The sequence below is a fragment of the Hylobates moloch genome, unplaced genomic scaffold (assembly GCF_009828535.3).
Source record: "Hylobates moloch isolate HMO894 unplaced genomic scaffold, HMol_V3 SCAFFOLD_1, whole genome shotgun sequence".
NCBI classification, from domain to species: domain Eukaryota; kingdom Metazoa; phylum Chordata; class Mammalia; order Primates; family Hylobatidae; genus Hylobates; species Hylobates moloch.
The window spans coordinates 42,895,113-42,912,750 of NW_026652276.1; the positions used below are offsets into that span (position 1 = coordinate 42,895,113).

General features: G+C 37.9%; 1 protein-coding gene across 3 annotated transcripts in view; it reads left to right on the plus strand.

The window, feature by feature from the left end:
* Positions 1-17,638, plus strand: part of SATB2 (SATB homeobox 2) — a 190,036-nt gene that overhangs the window by 61,834 nt on the left and 110,564 nt on the right. For all 3 annotated transcript variants that reach the window (XM_032755048.2, XM_058439896.1, XM_032755047.2), the window contains 2 exons: positions 15,703-15,829; positions 17,030-17,153. In XM_032755048.2, coding sequence (XP_032610939.1) covers positions 15,703-15,829; positions 17,030-17,153 — 251 coding nt within the window. The remainder of the gene's footprint in view (positions 1-15,702; positions 15,830-17,029; positions 17,154-17,638) is intronic.

Here is a 17,638-nt window from a genome sequence, read left to right on the forward strand (position 1 = left end):
TCTCTGCTAGCTGCAGCCTTTTCCCAAATTCAAGGTATATTTCTGTGTAGCATATCTTCACAAAACATAAAAACACTAAACTGAAATTAAAACTGATTTGAAAGTATACTATAGAGGATTGTGAAGATCTATGAAAATACATGACTTTTTTTTTATTAAACATTTGTGATCACTGCCTACTCCATTTCCTAGCACCTTTTATTTTATTATTCTTCTTTAGGTAAACAGCCATTCAGGAAGATGGTTTGTGCAAAAAGAATGAAAATAAAGGCATGAAGGAAAATGTATGCACTAGCATCTCCTGTCTCTCCCTCTGAGATTTTATGTATGCTCTGCTTCAAAAACCAGTTTAAAAATAAAAAAGATGAGGGCGGTTGCAATCTGCTTCATTTTATGCAGATTAGGTATGGCCCTCGGGCACCTGCCAAATTGCTAATATGGCCTTCCGTTGGGCCTGATTAGTGTGAACCCGGATCTTTTCCATTAAAGCAGAAATGAATTTGTTGGGAATAAGGTAACAACAAAAGTGATATTTTCACTAATAATCATGGGTCAGGTTACATTAGAGCAGTTTCTCAGTGTGTACCTGAGGCAGGCTACCCTCAGCATTTATGATTTCCTCCATCCTCACTTGGCTCCTCTCTGAGGACATTGTGGTTTTTAGAGACCGGCGGGACCATGACCTCCTTTTTTACTGAAGCTGCTTTGAGAGGTCATTTTCTTCTACATTCCAAATGCAAAATGTTATTCTCGTTTTTGTAAACACATCTGTAGGCCTTACACTTGTAATAACAAGTATCTTAAATTATCCAGAATGAATGTTTATATAAGGATATCCACTCTGGGCAATTGAATTTTTGGATAATTCCAATAGCCATTTTGAGTGCCCCTGGGTGAAGCATTAATTATCTTCCAAAAAGATAATGGAGACAATAAATATGGAACTATCAAGTATCTCTTATGACTCTATTAGAACACATTTTTAAGTAAATATTTTGATACCAATGATTGTATTTTGTGGGAAAAGAATTAGAGGTTTGTATGAACTAAGTAGCAACTGGAAGTTCAAAGAGACAAATTGGGCCCTATCTGCAGATTTGGGTGCATAAAGACTTATACAAAGTAAGGTCAGCTTTGTCAGTTGCCTAATTTAGCCCATATTGAAAATTACTGGAGCTTTAGCATGAGCAGTGTTTCATGTGAAGTCATTTTGTAACCCAAATTATTTCTTGCCCATGGAGGAGTAAGAAACACATTTAACAGTTGACATTTTGCATCATCATGGACAGACCAGAGAGAGAAGCAGCTACACCCAAAATACATATGAAAGTCTTTTACGTGGGTTTGCTTCACATTAAGTGGTTTATGAATGAATAAAATATTTATTTTTAAAGGCCTTATTCTGATTTATTATAAGCATTATTGAATATACTACCCCAACCTAGTATTTTGTGTCTTCAAGTAATTTGATAGCAAGGGCAAGAATTGCAAAGCTTTTGTTTCCTATTTCTTAATTTTATTTGGCAAAGTACAAATTAATTAAAGCTAAAATTATCTATCACACAGATGTGATTGGGGAAGAAATTTATAATCATTTTTGGACTCTTACAGTTCTTAGAACATCATGTTTCAATATTATTATACAAGCATTTTTTTGAGTGTCTACTAAGTGTCACACACCAGGCTAGCTTAGATGAATGAGGTGGTTTCTGGTTGATTATGACCAGTTTTGAGATGTGTCCAAGTGTACAAGAACCACAAACTGATAAAGAGATGTTCATGGGCATTTTAACTTAACAAAAATTTAACTTACCTTGACTCATACTGGAAACTGTTATCAGAATTTAAAAATTAATGACTTGCTCTTTATTTCTGGTACAAATTAATTTTAACGTAATATTGGGTAACTTGGTTAACTACTTTCTTCTAGTGTAGCAACATAATAATACCATGATAAACTTAAATGCCCAATTTCTTGATGGATTATTATAAGGTGCCTACGATAAAACACGATTGAACCAATTAAAAATGAGTAGAGGTAAACTGGGGCCCACTAAGGTGTCATCAGTATCCAAAGGCTCATCTGTATTCAGAAAATTAGACATGGCGACAGAGACAGACTCCGTCTTAAAAAAAAAAAAAAATTAGACATGAAGGAAATCAGTCTTATCGTAGTGAATATTTTCATGCTTTTCTCCCCATGTATTATATAATGTGTTTGTTAATAACGAAAGCAAAACAAAACAACATGAAATGAGATTAAATGGATCATTTTTTTTCTCATTTAAGTTAGTGGCCTGAGTGACTAAATATATTTTGTTTTGTGATTTTCCTTTCTTTTAGAGGTGGGAAGTTGATGGTGATATATTAGAATCAAAATGAAACACCACTTAAGTGATTTTAAGGATGGTTGAATTTAAAAAAATCCACATAACACATTAGCTCTTGGGACCCCTTTGCAGGCTTTTGTCTATTTTTATTTATTTATTCATTTATTGACTGATTTTAGAGGCAGGGTCTCACTCTGTCAGCCCTCTGAGTAGCTGGGACTATACAGGTACATGCCGCCACGCCTGGCTTTTTATTTTTATTTTTATTTTTGCAGAGACGGGGTTTCTCTTTATGTTGTCCAGGCTGGTTTCCAACTCCTGGGCTCAAGCAATTCTCCCACCTCAGCCTCCCAAAGTGCTGGGATTACAGGCATGAGCCACAGAGCCTGGCTCACAGCCTTTTTTCTAATAGAATGTAATAGAAATCTACAGTATTAGCTCTCATACAGTTCTTGCCACCTTCTTATCTTTCTTACCGGGTTTTATATCTTAAAGCTCTGAATAAAAGTAAATCTTGTCTATATGTGGAGGGTCTTCATATATCAGTGATTCCTAGGGAATTTATTAGTATTTATAATCAGATAATTTTGAGATTTTTGTACCTTGCTCCCAATTTTCAGCATCATACTTCCTGAACAAATTAAATTTATTTATTTATGTGGTTTATGCTATGGGCTTCATTGGTCATATATAAATATATCTTTAAGAAGAGGGGATTACTTATTTGTGGAGGTATGTAAACAATTTGTTCTATTGGGTACTACGCAAATGCAAAATTGATCTGAGAGTATCTTGTCCTAATGATTGTGCTGTTGTCTTTCATTAACATAAAAGTGTCCTGGGGAAAGTTACTCTTTAATAATTTTAACATAAAGAACTAATGAATACAATTATATTTATTTAGGTAGAGAAGTCCATTAGTAGTCAGTAGGCAGCAGCTTTTGTTATTTTGGGAAGAAGTGCAGTCGGCTGGATGATATTCAGTTTAAAAAAACCTGATTGAGCCATATTTTTTTTTTCAGTTGATATGAAAGCCATTGTTGTTTTGCTCACCAACTGGCAGACCTTCAATTATCCTGAATTTAGAAGTTGTTTACTATACTTTGAAAGTTTAAAGATGAGCCCTTCCTGAGAAACAAAAAGCTGGATGCTTACCATTTTTTTTTAAGAAAAGTAGAACTTTAATGGCAGAAAAATCAATCTACCAGTTCAATGTTGACTTTATTTCCAGTTTTGAAGGCTTAGAGTGTTTTTAAAATGACAATAATCAAACCTGTCATTATTAATCTCCAAAGTTTTGGGGCATCATTGTGATCTAGAATGTCAGAACTGCAAGGGGCTTGGAGATTATCAGTAAGTCTCTGGGACTGTAGTGGATTCCATAAGATTTGGTTGAGGGTTTCAGCTGTTGAGGCTCTTCTCTGTGCCTTTATCGGGTGTGTAGAACATCTCTTGGGCTAGTCTTCCTGGATACCCAGGGTACGAAGAGTATGGGCACTCACTTTTCCATATGTTGGGGATTGGCAGAATGCTGGGGAAGGGTCTGAGAGCACAAGGTCAACCTGCAAAGAAAGCTGGCACTGCCCACGGGCCACGACACAGTGACCCTTCCTCCATTCCAGCTTCATTCCCTCTTTCCCTCCTTTCCTTCTTTCCTTATATCTGAGCCTCTACCATCTGCCAGGCACCGTGTTATCTATGGAACTTACAGTCTAGTGAAGAAGAAAGGTGCCAAATATTTTTAAGTGCAGAGGCTCTCTGGGATCATTTGTAACAGAGGGTGAGTGGTCCCTGATGCCTTCTCTGATCGTGGACACTCCTACAGATGGCAAAATGGAGGTTCAAAGAGAATAAGTGGCCCCAGTCAGTAAGCTAGGAAAAATTTCCTATCCTAGGGTCTTTTGGACCATGTCATATGACTTGCTGTGTTAGCAGGTGACATTTTAGAAGATCCAAGTTTTTGCTTCTTTAAGTAAAGGCAACATTCCCTTAAAAACACCCTAAAAAATGTAATGCTTACCTCTTTTATATTGACTTACAATTCATTAATGCCAGCATATGTTTATACAGCACTTTATAATTTTTAGTGCACTTTAACTCATGTTATTTTATTGTAATTACCATCTTGTGAGTCAGGCAGGGTAGTTTGTTTCTTGTTTTAGCTTTTAACTCCCCATTTTATGAAGAGAAAATAGGGACCCAGAGAGGGTAAGTGGGTTATCCACAGATGCAGAGCTGCATCCAACAGAGGGCAGATCCAAGATCTGGGATCTCTTGATTGCCAGGCTGCTGCTCTTCAAACAAAGGTGGGTATGCGACATATACACACCCACTGTATTTTAGGCATCCTCATTTTATGGGGCTGTAGCCAGAGTTGTTAGAACAAGTTAAATTAACATGACGTTTGCCTTTTGGTGGTTTATAGTCTAAATATGGTAAAAAAAAAAAAAAAAAAAAAAAAAAGCGTCAAGTTTATTAATACACAAGAAACTATTTTTTTTTTTCCTGGGTATTGTCTATTCAGCCTATGCCAAGTCCTTCACACTTAAAAGGAAATAAAACACAGTTACAGTGCACCTTAGCCCTACTTTCCTACTTACATGTCATAATGTTCCTCTTTCTTTTCAACAGTAATGAGATTTGCCAGTGAATTGAGGGGGAAAAAAAAAGGAATCTGGGAATTTTGGTTTTCTGCTCTTTTGAGGAGAATTAGTGGATTAATCTAGATGCCCCCAGTCCTTGCTTTTTACTGGGCACCCTGGGCAGTGATGTCCAAATCTGGCTTATCACCAGCATCTCCTGGGATCTACCCCTGGAGCTTTTGTTTCAGAGGCCAGGATGAGGCCCGCGACTGCTCTACAGATGAACTTGGAACCCGTTTACTTAATCTGCCCACTCCAAACACCACGGTTCTTAGTAATCTGCAAATTCCTGGGAATGGAGAGAAAAACAACCCATTTGTGACCTCTTCTACCTTCCAGATTATCTCTAACTGTGTGGTCCAGCTGCCACAGGATAACGAGACTTGCAAGGGGAATAGCCTCTAACTCTACCACAGTTCCATTGCCCATCAACTTATATGGCATTTTTCTGACATTGCTGAATATTTTGGGGGGCTCAAATAGGCCATTGTCATTATTTATCACCATGTATGTTGTGACTGTAGGTCTACTTTTGATTCAGTTAGAGAAACATTTGCCTACTGAGAGAACACCTCCTGTGTATTGGACTCTTGGCTTCTCTTTTGGCCATTAAAATGGTAGTGGAATATTTTAAAATTTGGTTAGCAGCCTTTAAAGATGACATTTCCAAAAAATATAAATCAAGGAACTGTCAGAATATCTTTAAATGTAAAACATCTGAAACCATGTGCATTATTAGCATTATTAGGTTTAATAGAGTATATACGAAAATGTCCCTGATATGTATATGAACATTGAAAGTAAAATTTAGTAAAATATTCGTTTTTTTTTTTTTGTTTTTTTTTTTTTGAAATGGGGTCTTCTCTGTTGCCCAGGCTGGAGTGCAGTGGCACAATCTCTGGTTATTGCAACCTCTCCTCCCGGGTTCACGCCATTCTCCTGCCTCAGCCTCCCAAGCAGTTGGGAGTACAGGCGCCCGCCACCATGCCCGGCTAATTTTTTATAGTTTTAGTAGAGATGAGGTTTCACCATGGTCTTGATCTCCGTACCTCGTGATCCACCCACCTGGGCCTCCCTAAGGCTGGGATTACAGGTGTGAGCCACCGCGCCTGGCCTAAAATATTCTAAAGAGAACAAAAAACCCCAAAATCTTCAAACCAAAAGCAGTTGCCACTTCTACCAGTTATAGCTGTAGTTGCTTCTATGTATTGTAGTTTCTTAGCGAATTACTGTGAAATCAGGTTAGTTGGAACATGAATAAAAATGTACAACATAAATGAATATACGTTTGCCTTCATATTATTAATATACGGCGACATTTTCTTTGATAATCTACATGCCATCATAATATTGCCCCTAAGATTAGGTATTATGTAACCGTAAGCTATAGGAAACACAATATGCCTGGAGGACAACTCTAGAATATATAACTGGGAGCATGCAATTGATAGTTTCCAGGGATATTGAGCCCAGAGATGGAGTACCTGGAAAGCCAGGTCCTCAGGAAAACCTGTTGCAACATTTTTAGTTCCCATTTGAAAAGAATACACATAATTAATTAGGATGTGAAAGATGTGAGGCAACTGTATTCTTAGACCTTCAGTGGATACTCCTCTTACCCTAGAGGATGCAGAAACACTGGCTAACCATAAGTTATGAATAGCATCTGCTAGAATGTAGCAAAGTATGTTTAAAAGAGTATACTCTTTCGCTTGTGTCTTTGATTACTGAAGATATTTTAGGGGGACAAATGCTAGGGGGAAATCTCTTTATGCAAATATATTTCTGAATAGAAAGGAGGAAAAAAGAAGCTTCTTTGCGTTACCTGCCAACATGAGTTTTTTAATTTAAAACTCTTTTAGAAAATGATTAAACTTAGAACAACAATAAGAAAATATGTACTGGATGAAATAGTTTTTAACCAGTGACATAAGTTTAGAACCAACCCCAAATAACTTCTCATCACACTTTTCTTTCTCATTTGTCTTATTCCTCCATGTAACAGTTTTAAATGGCACTTTTATGAAATAAATAACTAAACACCAACCACATTTTTTTTCTCATATCCTGACCAATATTTTGGCTGTTTGACAGAAGAACTGGAATTCTGAAAATTAAATAAAGATTTCTGAAATGCTAACTTCAGAAAGTTTTATTTAATTTGTGGAATAATTTTGTTTTCTCCCTCTCCATTTTTTTCAATAAGGTCTTTATTAATTTAGTCTAGTTACTTAGTGCTTATATTAAATAATCTAATAAAAGTCAGGGTTGTAACATAACATTTCCCAAATGTGAAGCAGCATCTATTACATGAGACAAAATCTTTATGCCGCAAAATTGTAAAAGCCATGTATAGAATTACAAGGCACCAAATGGTACTGTATATATTTCTGAAATAGAACATTTCTGTAGTGTAAGGGGGTAGTCAGCTCAAAAAAAAAAAAAAAAAAGTGTGACAGACAGCTGTATCACTATAGTTTATTCAGAAAGTACTCCAAAATTAATTTTGATTTTTAAATAATAATCTTCTTGATAATTTCCTCTGAAAGATAGAAATGTGATTTAAATATACAGGTTAGTATTTTTAAAGGTAAAACCTACTTTGTTTGTGTTTGTCAGTGTTAGCGGAATTCTTGCAAACAGAGAAGTTATCTGTGGGGATGGGAAACAGTGCGTTGTGTGTGTGTGTGCTCACACACTTGCATCTCTTGATTTTTAGATAAATTCATATGACAGTATATGTTCAGTGTTTATTTTGAATCATTGAATTATTTATTTTTGTCTGGCATTTCCTTTTGTATTGTCATAAATGCAGGATTAAATCCATTGTAGGCTCCCAGACAAGTATGTTGTGAGGTTTCATTAATTTGTGTAAGTTATAAAAGCACTTGAATAATGTAAGATGACTCAAAAATGCTGTTTCATTTTCCACTTACTTTTACCCCAATGCAAGCCAGTTGAAATATATATAGAGAGAGTCCTTAAAATCAAAGCAGAAGGTGTAGAAGAGTTAGGTTTATTCCAGTAAGTTGTATTGGAGTACTGCTAAACTATGCATTAAAAAGGAAAATATGTATACTTCAAAAACCATTCCTGTTTCGCCTTTTTTTCTTTTTCCTCATTGAAAAGTCATTCCCACCACAGGTTTAGCAATAATAACTACAATTTATGTCTTTTTGCTGCTACAATTTGATGATATACCACAGTCAGGCCACAGGTTAGAAACACAGGCTGAATTATTATATACTGCTGGGTAGTGATTTCCTGTGAACTGATTTATGGATAAATAATTCTATGTTCTTATTATATAGGATAGACAGTTTTTAATTTCTTTAACAAAGCATAGCTGAACAACAGAAAATTATATGCTATAGCATAAGAACACAGCCGCTCTGAGGAGGATAAACAGATGCAATCAATGTCATGAGTTCTCCTATTTTTACAAGGAGCCTCATCAGCCATTGGTATTGTGGAAATAATACCAAGAACCAGAAGCCCCAAGGCTTAGTTCTTCTAAGGCTGGAGTTTTTATTGACACTCTTTTGCGGAGATCTTTTCCAGGGAGTTATGAGATATACAAACCCCAGCCTTTGGATATTAAAGCTAATGCCTCATTCTTTTTCTTAGGCTGAGTTTTCATTTTGCTTTAAAAATTAATGTTAAAATGCACCTGGAATAAAAGAAAATTATCCATCCAGCAGAATTATAAGAATACTGCTGGATATCTTGCTGGGTTGCTTATATCTGTTTCACAGATTGAACTGTAGGCTTTATTGTGCAGTATACCCAATATATATCTATTTTATCAGCATCTATCTACATGCCACTGCAAACTGTGAGAATTGTTCTCATGTACTTCACAGGGAGCCTATTGTAGGCCTTCACGAAGTAAATATTTCTCATATTTGAGGTACAGGGGTAAAAGCTATCATCTTGGCTTATTTTAGGAGTGGTTTCACTTAGCTATGTGTTTAGCAATAATAAGCTTCTCTGCTCAATTGTGAGCTCCATAATTACAGGGACAGTATATATTGAGGTTATCTTTGCGTCTTAGTGACTTATGTTGGAGACACACAAGAAAAAAGTTGTTGAATGAATGCTTCATGCTTAATACAAACACTTCTAATGGCCCATTGATTATAATGTATTATCACATCTTATCTTATCCTCAGACATGATTGACTTTCTAAAAGCTGGAATCAAATATTGATCAACTATAATGTGTATTATCACCACTCTTTTGTATTTATATAATTAGAGGCAAATGATACTAAAAATATGAATTATGCATTTACTGAGAATAGTAACTGTTTTCTTTGAGATAAATACCAAAAACATGAACACAAACAACTATTGATATTTCTTTTGGTGAAATGTCAGCTCTTTAACTCTGGCAGAATACTGCATGGAGAAAATAAAAAATTGGTTTCCATGATTGCATCTGTTTAATTTTAGACAAAAATTGCCTCCATTCCCAATCTAATTTTATATCATTAATGGGAAATTTATCTACAATTGCATTTTGTTATTTGGTCTGTACACGTTACACATTGAGTGGATTGGTACTCTATATTTTAGTGAACAGATTTGTCTGGATATAGATGGTTTTATTCATACTGTGCTCAATTCAATCATGTTAACATTTGTATGAATTTCAACCCCAAAATAAAGGCCCATAATTTGTGACTCAAAGACCTTGAAACAACATCTGTAATAGTCTTCAACACCAAGTATTTTCTAAATGTTTGCAGATGACAAATTCCTTGTAAATAATAAAGATGATTGGAAAACAGTGTTTATGTCTGAAATGGCACTGTTGTGGGAAACTGTTTTTTTCCAGAGAAGTCCCAAGTTTAACTGGCTCTTCAGTCTTCTGGGACTGTGACGTCACCTGTTTGCTCATTGGTCTCATTTATTCCTTGGTTTAACATTAAATGTCCAGACACCGCCTGATGTGTGACTGTGGATGCGCTCTGGCCCTCCTCTCCAGGGGCCCATTGTGTGGTTGGGCACTTGGACATGGGTACATCCTCAGGGCATCGGTAGCAGAGCTGAGCAGAAAGGATATTGGCCCAGTAGTTCAAAAACTTGCAAAATGAAGCCTAGGTTTTAGTCCTGGTTTTCATCCACTTATGTCCTTGAAAAGTCATTCTTTGATCTTCAGCTTACTTCCAGGTAGAATGCTGAGTCCAGGCTGTTTTCATAAGGATAAACTAATGGTTGTATAAAACACTGTGCAAACTGTAAAGTAACATAAAGGGATATTGTGAATAAATAAGTTTTTTGTAAGGTATACAAACCAACCAAGAATATTTATTGTACCATGTTACAGAGAAAGGATTACTTCAGGTGGGTTATCAGGGTTGGAATTATTCCCATGGCAGAATTTCAACAATAATATAGACAATTTCTAGAAGTGAATATTGGGGATCAGTACTCTAGACAGAGTGAGAGTGTGATAAATTTTCAGGGAAAAAATGGAAATTGCCATGCATTTAGCATCTACTATGTTCCTGGCTGAACTCAAGGGTGTGTGTGTGTGTGTGTGTGCGTGCACATGTGTGTGCACGTGTATGAAATATTTCCTAATTTAATCATCACTAGTTTTTCTCATTTTTCAAATTGGGGTTACAAAACTTACTCATAGAATGTGAATGTTGGGAATAACATCTGTATACTTAAGTTATGCCGTCATTATTGACATTTCTCTAGTGCTGCAATATTATCCTCAATGGCCACATAACTTGTTCTTGCTTCTTTGTCCTTGTTCACTACACTGGAGTGATTGATGGGGTCTGCATCCCTCCTTAGAAGCCAGGAAGAGGCTGTTGTAATTGTAACTAGACATACCTAGCTGAATTATTGCAGTTCTTTTTTCTCCCCTTGGAATGTGCGCTGTTTTTAATCCACCTGCAGTCCAGTACTGGTTGAGCATCTCAAATCTGAAAATCTGAAATCTGAAATGTTCCAAAATCTGAGATCTTTTGAGTGTCAACATGGTGCTCAAAGGAAATGCTCATTTGAGCATTTCAGATTTTGAATTTTGGGATTTGGGATGCCTATCTGGTAGGTATAATGCAACTATTTCAAAATCTGAAAAAATCAGAAATATGAATTGCTTCTGGTTCTCCAAAGATTTTGGATAAGGCATACTCAACCTGTATAAATTAATATCTGGAAGCTTTGCTTTATTGTTGTTATGTGTACACTAAGAAACTTACAAGGATCTATTGTCCCTTAAGTTTTATGGAGCACTTATGTAGCAGTCCCAGTGCTAGAGTCTCCTTTTCATGTAAAGTCTCATGATAACCCTAAAGGGTAGGCATTGTTCTCATCCCCATTTCACAGATATGGAAATGGACACATGGAAAGACTAAACAATTTGTCCAAAGTGTCACAGGCGACAAGCAGAGGAAGCTGGGTGTAAACTCACCTTTGACTGCAGACCTTACTCCTAACTTTTGACATATACAGTGTGCTACTGAGTCAGGTATTCATGGCCTCCCGAAACTTGGAACGAGTCTTTTCTTCTAGTTTGCCTCTCTCGTGAGCCAGTGTGATAACAAAAAGAGTGAGAGCCTGGTCTTTGAAGTGAATCTGAGCTCTGCTACTTGCTAGTAATATTACCTAGGCTACTTAAGATAACCCATCCCTTCTGAATCTCCATTTCCTCATGGAGGGAGTTGAAACTAGATATTCAGGGGTAAAGAACTGATGGAGAAATTGGAGGTACACCTATACTAGATTTGGTGGTGCAGGAAATAAGAGACTGAGGGAACAGAGAGATTGTCATAGTGTTTTTGTTTGTTTTAAAGTAGGAGAAGGCTAGGTGCAGTGGCTCATGCCTGTAATCCCAGCACTTTGGGAGGCTGAGGTGGGCAGATCGCTTGAGCCCAGGAGTTGGAGACCAGCCTGGCCAACATGGTGAAATCCTGTCTCTATAAAAATACAAAACTTAGCCAGGTGTGGTGGCACATACCTGTAGTCCCAACTACTTGGGAGGCTGATGTGGGAGGTTGGCTTGAGCCTGGGAGGCAGAGGTTGCAGTGAGCTGAGATCTCACCAGTACACTTCAGCTTGGGTGACAGAGCCAGACCCTGTGTCAGAAACAAACAAACCAAAAAAAGTAGGGGAGATCTGAATCTACTTATAGGTCAATGCAAAGAAGCCACTGAGGAGCAAGGATGGAAGAAATGAATGGGGAAGTGATGGGAATAGAAGATGGGGCATATTGATGTATACTCCTCCTTTGTGATTTAAAACAAAAGTCTTTTATAGACATATGACTGAAAGCTAATATAATCATCAAAAATCTTTTGAGTCAATGTATTTTGAAATAAACTGACTGTATGTTCTCTTTAAGACACATTAAAAAGGTCAAAAGAATGAGTAAATTTTTGAGATTAAATTATATTCAGGCTCTTTACTAATTTTTACATTTAATCTGCACAATATTCTTGTAAGATCAGTGCTTTTATTGTTCCAGTTAACAGATGAGAGGATTGAGGTATGGAGAATTTTAAGTAACTTGGTAGGGTTACATAATTAGTAGGTGACAGAGCCAGGATGTGAACAGAGGCAATTTAACTTGGAAGCCTGCATTCTTAGTCACTATGGTATACTGCTTCCCAATTTGATTTCCTCAATTAACACTTGACTACTATTCCAAGTAATATTTTTGTCTATTTTATATCAGGGAAGGAGGACTGTTCTAAAGAATGTATTTGCAAAGAGGATTAATACAGTACATTAGACAGAGACCCTGTTTGGAGGAAAGGCTCATTAAGAGTTACTCCAAGCCTCTACCTGGCTGGAGCAGAGTGGGCTTCTGGCCATAGCTCTCCTAGCAGATCTTGTACCTGCAGACCCTGGTAAATAGCTGTGCAGAGACCATGACTTCTAGGACTGTGCAAGTTAGTGAATATGGTGCAAAAAAGGAAAAGCACACACTTCCCATTGCCTGGGAAAATAGCATGTGCCAACAGCCCTCTTCCAAGATGTAGAAACCAAACTGTAGCAACTGCTCTATGTGGAGGTATTAAGTGTTGTTAAAACACCTGTGTGGGTCTAATCCCGCCCAAACAAGTCTTCTTCTGGTTTATCAAGGTGGGGCCGGGCGCGGTGGCTCACGCTTGTAATCCCAGCACTTTGGGAGGCCGAGGCGGGCGGATCACGAGGTCAGGAGATCGAGACCACGGTGAAACCCCGTCTCTACTAAAAATACAAATAAAAAATTAGCCGGGCGTGGTGGCGGGCGCCTGTAGTCCCAGCTACTCGGAGAGGCTGAGGCAGGAGAATGGCGTGAACCCGGGAGGCGGAGGTTGCAGTGAGCCGAGATTGCGCCACTGCACTCCAGCCTGGGCGACAGAGCGAGACTCTGTCTCAAAAAAAAAAAAAAAAGGTGGGGTAAGAATTTACCTATATGGAGATTCTATTTCCAGTAGAATGAGTTGTCTATTATTTCCTGTAGAGATTTCTCTCCCTCCCCTCTCTGAAAAATTGAGGTATAATTTACATACAAAAATGTATGGGTATTAAGTGATCAGTTTGATAAATTTTGACAATTTGTATAACCATGCAACCACCATGCCAAACAAGAAAATCCCCATATGTCCCTGTCTATGTAATGCCCCTTTCTGTCCCTCTGACTTCTATCCCCATTAGATTAGTCTTGCCTGTGCTTGTATTTCATATAAATGAAATCATACAGATATATTCTGTTGTGTCTGGCTGTAGTGTGGTGTATTCTTACAATGGAATGCTTCTTTACAATAAAAAGGAATCAACTACTGACACCACAACAGCTTGAATGAATCTCTTGTAGAGTTGTGCGTTGAAGCTTATAGGGTCCTTTTTTTTATATTACTTGCATAGTCTTAGTAACCAAAATGACCCACAAAATCTGCTTCTTTTACTTGCCTGTCGTAGTGCACAACTGTCAACTTCATTCCCCCCCCATTCTGTCATATATTATCTGTGTGACTTTAGAACACAGCCAATTTATATTCAACTTATGGGTGATCATGATAATGACTTTTGAAAGGAATTTAAAATTGTAGAATGATTTTTTTTAAAAGGAAATATGTTAGACATGTTACATGGTTTCTTTTTAGTATTTGCAAATGTCAGGAGTAAAAGAAGCAAGGAAGCAGACCCACTCTCTCGTGGGTGGCTGTCCAGTGGGCCCTGGATGTTCATTTCATGACTACTACATGCTGCGTGCTGTGCACTTTTCATTGTCATGAGAGAGAATGTTAAGAAAACTATCCCCGCAAGAAAACAGCTTTTCTTGGCAAGTGAAATATGACTTAAGGAGCCAGAACTGGAGACATACGGTACTATGAATGAGAGCTGTGTTACTTTATTGGATCTGAGTCCAGGCACTATTTATACTGCAGCATATTCAGCACCAGATTGTTAAATCTTAATACTGAAACAGTGTATCATTTTAATATTTTTGTTCTGTTTATTCCCTGTTTTCAAGCATTATGTCAAGCATTACACATTCATTTATTTCATCTTGGACAGGACGTGCCCTGACCAGAAAGTCCATTTCCTATTGCTGGAATTTTGCCCCGTAGCTGTCATTTTGTGAAGCTCTTAAAAGTTCACTTGGGTACACAGGTGTTTTCTCTCTTTGATGATAATATGTTTTTTTAAAGAACAGTGTAGTTGGACTCACCTGTATTGTCAAAAATAAAAATGCTGTTTTTCTTTTATCACTAAAGCATCAGTGCTTTTTATGTGTGGCAATTTCTGACATCCTGGAGACCATGGGATTTTTCATCGTCTACAAATAAAACTTTTGTTACCCTGTGTCATATGTGAAATGGGTTTCTCTATTTTTCTTCATCAATGTTACGTGTGCCCTGTGTACCAGATAAAATGGGCCTATCTTATGAATAAGTTAGCATTTTCACCATATGTTGCTGAAACCATCCCATGAATCTTCCTCTAACAAGGGTATTCCTAAAATTGCTGCTCTATGTAGCCCAAGCTTAAAAAGGATTTTTATTATTTTTTCATTGTTACGCATGTTTACCATATGCAGCAGGAAATCCACAGGGAAAAAGTACTATTGTCACTGTCAAAAGAGCTGAGGAATAAAAAAAAGAAAGGAAGTTGAGGGCATCTTTGCTATTTCTGATCTGTGGTCAATCACCGTGGTATTGCATTTGGCCTGGGAAAGCAACCCCACTGCCTGCTGAAATGCAGATATGGGAGCGAACTCTAACTGCTTCATGAGCTCCAAATGCTGTTCGCACTGGGAATCGCACCACAGTCAGGATGTAACTGCGTGCTGAGCCCACACACAGGAATTTTCTTGTACAATTCAAAACTGAATCATATATTTACTTAAGGCTTACTTTTTTTTTTTTTGTCTATGAAATCAGCAGTCCTGTATATTTAGCATCAGCCTTAAGTTAGAATGTGAAACAATTCTGGGGGGAAGGAAGTATCCGTATGGTTTTCTAAGTAATTTAAGAAACAGGAAAACATAAAAGAACTGATTGTCTGTGATTAAACCTCATTCTTTCCTTCCCATCTTCCTGTGTAGTTAACTAACTCAATTGTCAGCCAGAAAGAAATAGCTTATTGCACTGGGTTGTAAAATATCTGAGTGGGCCTTGGATGTTGATGATTGAATGACCTTCTTAACATTGAACAAACAATGAGAAGGTTTAATAAATAGCAGATATGTGTTTATTATGTTTTTCTTCCCTGTGCAGGAATAATCAAGCTGGGAAGGTGGAATCCTCTCCCCCTCAGTTATGTGACAGATGCACCTGACGCGACAGTGGCCGACATGCTACAAGATGTCTATCATGTTGTGACGTTGAAAATCCAATTACAAAGGTGGGTGTTTCTGAACGTCTGCTTTTCCTTGCTCACAGAGCTGCTCCGTCAATCATTGATTCACTGCAAAGATCAGCATGTCCTGTCTATTAATTTCTGGACATTGGACAAAATGAAAAGAAGGAGAGAGAGGGAAAGAAGGAGAGAAGAAGAAGGGTGGCTCTTCCCAGGTGTCTTTATAGTCACATTCCAACTACTTTATGCTTTGTTTTCAGAAGCAGTGAAGTGGTAACCTAGGGGCAGCTTGACAAATCATTAAAATTCTATAGCCCGTAGGAGGAACTTTACACAGCCCCTTATTCAATGGGTCCTCTAGGCCTGGTTAAATGTGTAGCACATAGTATTTGAAGAATAAACACCTCTGCTGTTTTCACATTTGTGTTATGAGGGGAGAGTTTTGTTCTTGTAGGAGGTTTACCAAGAATGTCCTGACATAGGAAATCTTTTTCTTCCCTTTCGAGGGCCATAACAAAACAAACAAACAAACAAACAAAAACACACTTTGTGGCCTACAGAGATTCTGGGGATGATTTCTTTATTTTTTCAAATATGGCATCTGGAACAAGATATCCCTCTAAAGAACTGGAGGTTCTTTTCAGTCTTTTATTGTAAAGTGCCTGATAGGTGTGATATAAGGAGTGTTGTCCTTTAGTGTAAGTGTTTTGAATTTTCCCCTTTTGGGGAATTTATACTTTAAAAATGGACCCCCAGCATCCCCATCTGTGACTATGAATGGGTAAGGATCTGAAAAGTCATTTTTTGGTTCAGAAAGTAACTCTGAGCTATTCTATGAGGGTGAGGGTGGGCCTTCCAACTGCAAATCTGACAGAGGATGTTTGTTTACAGTTAACCTTAGGCATGCACAATAATTACATTTGTATTGGGGAAGTTTATAACCACATTGCCATGCCATTTCCACCAGCACATTGGGAAAATCATATTTTATAAAAATAGCATTTCTTGTATTGGAAGTGACTATTTTTCTTGGATGAGTGGGATGACAAACTTAAAAGAGACCCCTTGGGCCCTAGCAAAGTCTTGGAGAAGCAGTTTTACTTCCCTTCCTTCACTTAGACCCCATTCTTCAGCATTTCTTCTGAAGCTCCCACAAGACCCAAGAATGGCTGCTGCACTGTCTCCCCTTCAGTCAGGGGCCCTGGTTGAGGTTTGTGTATTGTTCATTATTGCTCTGTTTTGCAGTTGTTCAAAGTTGGAAGACTTGCCTGCGGAGCAGTGGAACCATGCCACAGTCCGCAATGCCTTAAAGGAACTGCTCAAAGAGATGAACCAGAGCACATTAGCCAAAGAATGCCCTCTCTCCCAGGTCAGTATCTTCAGGTGGGGGTCTGGGAAACAGAAGAAGCCATTGGTAGACTCTCTAGCAGGGGGTTCCTTCTGCTTAAACAACTGTCTTCTCTTTTATTTATAGACTTACACTGCATTTGAGGTGTAAAAGATTATATTGCTTCTGGTTGTAGAATAGAAGTTATAGCTTATTGGCCAGGCATGGAGTAGCTCATGCCTGCAGTCCCAGCACTTTGGGAGGCCGAGGCAGGCTGATTGCTTGAGTTCGGGAGTTTGAAACCAGCCTGGGCAGCATGGCAAAACCCCATCTCTACAAAGAATACAAAAATTAGCTGGGCGTGGTGGCATGTGCCTATAGTCCCAGCTACTCAGGAGGCTGAGGTGGGAGGATTACTTCAGACTGGGAAGTGGAGATGGCAGTGAGCCAAGACCACACCACTCTACTCTAGCGTGGGTGACAGAGTGAGACCCTGGTTGGGTCTAAAAAAAAAAATTAGCATTTAT